The following is a 4,858-nucleotide window of genomic DNA, read 5'->3' on the forward strand; positions in this document are numbered from 1 at the left end:
CAAGACCTGACAAACAGAAAGCTGCTTGGTTTGAAAGTGACTTAAATACACACTGAGCTGTGTGTCACACAAAGCTACACAGACAATGGACCTTTTTGCCTGTAAAATTTCATGGAAATTTAGCTATATTACTTTTTTTAGGGTTAGGGGTTTTGTTGAAATCGCTAACTTATCCCTTATGAGCAATAGTAAAAGGGATACTTTAAACCTCTAGAAGCTAAAGCAAGCAATAGAGTACTGCTGAAACTGAAAACGAGTTAGAATTTTAATACATTTTAGGTCTGTAATAAGGAGTCATATGGTGATATTTAAAATGTTCCTTTCTCTTTGGAGTGTTACAAGCTCTTGGTGCATAACGAAGATCTGTAAAATTGCAAAGACTAAAGTCTCAAATCCAAAGAGATATTCTTTATAAAAGCTAAGAAATAACTGCTCCTACCTAAAACGGCTTGTTCTAAACTCTCTGCTCTAGTTTTGAGCGGAGTAGAGTAGCGATTGTTTAAAAATTTATTTGATAATTATATCCCCACTGGATGCCACAAAGGCCTCATTTCTAATGTGTTTTACTGGTTTTGTCTCGTCTTGCCAGGAGATGGCCTCACAGTATATATAGGAGTAACATTTCTGTCACACGCTTGAGGTATTCAGCCAATCACAATGCATTGGACAGCTGGCCAATCACAGCACACCTCGATGAAATTGACAAGTTTCAGAAAGGTGGGACACAGAGGAGCAACAATAATGTACAGGATTTGGAAAATAACGTTTTTTTTTTACCTTAACCCGCATAAACACATTTCATTACACCAAATACACAACAAAATGTTCTTTTTTCTTTTTTTACACAAGCTCAAGATATTTTTGTATTTTATTCTACATCAAATGCATCAGTAAAACCCCCTTCAATAAGTTGTTCATATGTGAAGATTATCCTAAAGAACAAAATGCGTCATAATAATAAGCTTTTGATGGCCAAAGAGCTTATTTTCTGCAATAGTTCAAAAGCCAATGGAAAGAGTTTTTGGTTTACAAAAATACATCATCATCATACATTGCAGCACCCCTTTACTTCTCACCCAAACATGGATGTTGTAATTTCTGCCCATCAGAGGGAGCCAAATCATCATGGAAATAAGCCTCTACAATAATGTGTTGTTCTAATTCAGTGATTCTCAAATCTGGTCCACAAGATCCGCTTTCCTGCAGGGTTTAGCTCTAACCCTAATCAAACACAAACCATTGTCTTCAAGGTTATTAGAAAACCAGCTAGGTGAGTTTGACCAGGGTTGGAGCTAAACACCCTCCAGGGCAAAATTTGAGGAAACCTGTTCTAGTTCAAGCAAGCAAGGAAAGGTGCACTAAATGTCAGGCAGTTCTCATACACTGATGTCCATCGTGTAGCTCACAGGAAGCTTGAAGGAGCTTCTGAGGTCAAAGAAGAAGACCTACTAGATCTGGAGACCGAGAACCGCTCCATAACTCCTTTCTTATGGAGCAGCTGCAGAAATCTTCTTCTGAACTTCTCTCCCACAAAGGCGTACAACACCGGGTTCACGCAGCAGTGCAAAAGGCCAAGGTTTTGAGTTGAATACATGGCGATGTCCACCACCATCCGCGTGAAACAGTTGAACTGAACCACTTTAGCTCTCAGGAGGGTGTCAGCCATCGTGGAAACATGGAAGGGGGTCCAGCACAGAAGAAAGGCCACAACCACAGCTATGATGACCCTCATGGCTCTCTGTTTCTGGAAACCGCGCGTACGCAAGAGTCGCTCCATTGTGATGCAGTAGCAGATCAACATGACCACCAAAGGGAAGAGGAACCCGAGCAGATGCCTCACGATACGCGTGGCCAGTCGCCATTCGTCGGCGTGATTCGTCTCAAAGCGTTCAGCACACACGGTCTGGTTGGAAACTGGCTCATGAAATGCCTCGTTGTAGAATGATGGCAAGGAGAGCACCAGGCCCAGGAGCCACACCAATGTGCAGGCGACTCCACTGCACAGCCTTCTCTGAATCTTTCGGGACTCCATAGCTCTGACAATAACCATGTAGCGATCCATGCTGATGCACACCAGGAACAAAATGCTGGTGTAGAAGTTCACTTCCTTCACCAGGCAAACCAGTTTGCATCCAATATTGCCAAACACCCAACCGTGGATCACGGAAACCGCCGAAAATGGCAGAATCAGAGCCAGTAACGTGTCGGCCAGCATCAGGTTGAACAAGTAGACGTCCGAGGGGGAAAGCCTTTTTTTGTTGGAGGTGATGACCCAGCCTACGATCAGATTCCCAGGAACAGCTATCACGAAGATGAGCACATAGAAGACGCAGAATGCGATGTTGATGCCATCCACTATAGTGATGGGGGAGCAAAGCATCGTCTTCTCATTCACAAAAAGATCAGTTGCGTTCTGGACATCTGTGTAGTTATAATCCTCATCAATGTAACTGTCGAAGTTATTAACTTTATAAAATCTATTCGGATCTGTTAGAAAACGACAAATAGAAATTATTAAAGCAATGTGTGTTAAAATAGAGACATCTACTAATAACAATTTCACTACTTTTTGGCAAGTAGTGTAGAGTAGTTTAACTATAGGATGTTTAGGGTTAAGAAGTTTACAGTATACAAATACAATTGTTATCCAATAAAAACCAACAGACAAAAAACTAGTGCTGTCAAACGATTAATTGTGATTAATTGCTGTGGCGAGTGGGGCGGGGCCGAGAGGCGTGGGAACGAGGAGTGAGGCCAGGTGTAGTGATTGGAGATGAGCTACACCTGCGCCCCACCGCCAGTATCGAGTCCCACGTAGGAGATGGAAGGATATAAAACTGGAGTGACGACCGTGAAGGACGAGAGAGGACCAGGCCTGGGACATTATTTTATGTTTGGCTTTTATTTGTGCGCCAGTCGCCGTGAGGGGCTGACGCGCTGTTTTGTGTTTATTTTTGAATTATTAAAGTATTTTGATTGTGCGCCGGTTCCCGCCTCCTTCTTCCCGATGAATAGGAAGTCTTTATCGTTACAATTGCATCCAAAATAAAAGTTTTTATTGCATAATATATGCGTGTGTTCGGTGTATATTTATTATGTGTATATAAATACACTCACGTGCATTTGTTATTAATTAAATATATTTATTATTTAAATTATATCAATATCAAGTATATTAAAAATATATACTATTCTGCTTTTTATCAGATACAATTCATAAAAATAAGTTGTTCTTTTTTATTTACTTTAAACAAGAAAAAAGGCAGAAAAGCACCGTTTGTTATTTAGTATAAATTAAATTAAATATAATTGTATTAATTCGTTTTACTATAAACAATTTAAAAAGAAAAAAGGCACAAGAAAAGGACTGCCCATATGACAATAAAAATAAATAAATGAATAAAATTAATGCGGACATGCTACTTTTTTTTTATCAGTTTGTTTCTAGAATTAATTAAATTAAATTAAAAGTTTCTTATTTCTTATAACTACAAAAAAAAGGAAAAAGAAAAGAAAAAAGGTTCAAGACAAACAAACAAATAAATAAATATGAATGTATCATTTTCTATTTTAACTGTGATTTTTGTTACATTTACCAAATGGGTATAGTTGACATTTTTAAAAAAGTTTTTCCGTAGTATAAAACATCTTTAACTATTTTAATATTAAAACAATTAAAAAAATACTTTAAATTTAGCTTTATACTGCATGCCTTAAAATTATTAAATTATTAAATAAAATTAATTTATTTAATTATTTAATTATTTAAATTATTATACTGCATGTCATTATTATTATCTCATATTAAACATATGGACTAAATGGACTAAATGAAACAATGACGACAAAGAGTGATTAAATATTGTTTGGGAAAAGTTTAAAAGAGTTGGTGATTAGTCACAGCACCTATAGTCTCATATACATTCATACATTTTTAACTGTTAATTATCATAAACCTTTTGATAATCAGATTTCAAATGATTTCCTTCTAATTAAATTATCAAATTAGGGTAATGGACCTACCAGTCATCGTAACGTCTTTTCTTGAACGGTTCTGTACGTGAGAATAATCCAGAAGATGAAATGTCAGAGTTGTGAGGGGAAGGCTTCTTTATACCGTTTGAAGGGATGTTGTTATATCCTGTTTGCCTAAGTCTTAAAGGTTACTTCAAGTGTACAAACTCAGCTAAGATGCTCCATTTATTTCCCCAAAACATGTTCAAACTTCGTATCTGGAATTCACATTTTTCCCTTAAACAGGAAACAAGCTGAGACGTTTCTAATATCTGAATGAGATCCAGAAGGTGAGGATATTCGGTGATGTTGCTTTTATATGGCTACAAGAAAGCAGAAGGTTAGAGATGTTTGCTGGGAAATTTGAAACATCCTAATGGTCACAAGATCGTCACTCGTGTTCAGTCTAAACAAAAACACGATCAAAACTAAAAGTGAAACTAAGAAAATATTTATGATATGAAGCCATGAGGCTACCCAGTTCATAACCAAATATATTTGGGGTGTGAATACTTTTGGCTCATTTGGTGAGAATTTTATTTAGATTTAAATGACAATATTAAAAATGTGAAAGAGTACATTTTTGAATTTTAAATCAATGACCAGAATGTTTTTTGATAAAGAGATTAGAATTTAGGAGAAAAGGCATGACGTTTATAGTTATCTCAGACAAAATAACTATAAACTTTTAAGTAGAAAACCTGACATGTGTAATATGGAAGTGATTTTTCAACATCGGAGGAAAGATGGTCACGTGTGAAGAGATGTGAGGCCACAAATCATCATTTACCCACAATTGCCCAGGAAATTGAGCAACTCTGTCCCACTAGGTTTGTCCTGAAGA

The 4,858-nt window shown here is 36.9% G+C and overlaps 1 protein-coding gene across 1 annotated transcript; it reads right to left on the reverse strand.

Annotated features, from left to right (window-relative positions):
* Window positions 1-850: 850 nt before the first annotated feature.
* On the reverse strand, window positions 851-4,302 carry LOC113108278 (C-X-C chemokine receptor type 1-like). The gene is made up of 2 exons (XM_026271209.1): window positions 4,024-4,302; window positions 851-2,487 (listed from the first exon to the last, which is right to left on the reverse strand). The coding sequence occupies exons 1-2, from the start codon at window positions 4,028-4,030 to the stop codon at window positions 1,403-1,405; spliced, it is 1,092 nt and encodes a 363-aa protein (XP_026126994.1). The 5' UTR covers window positions 4,031-4,302; the 3' UTR covers window positions 851-1,402.
* Between the last annotated feature and the right edge of the window lie 556 nt (window positions 4,303-4,858).

The sequence above is a fragment of the Carassius auratus genome, chromosome 9 (genome assembly GCF_003368295.1).
Source record: "Carassius auratus strain Wakin chromosome 9, ASM336829v1, whole genome shotgun sequence".
Taxonomy (NCBI): domain Eukaryota; kingdom Metazoa; phylum Chordata; class Actinopteri; order Cypriniformes; family Cyprinidae; genus Carassius; species Carassius auratus.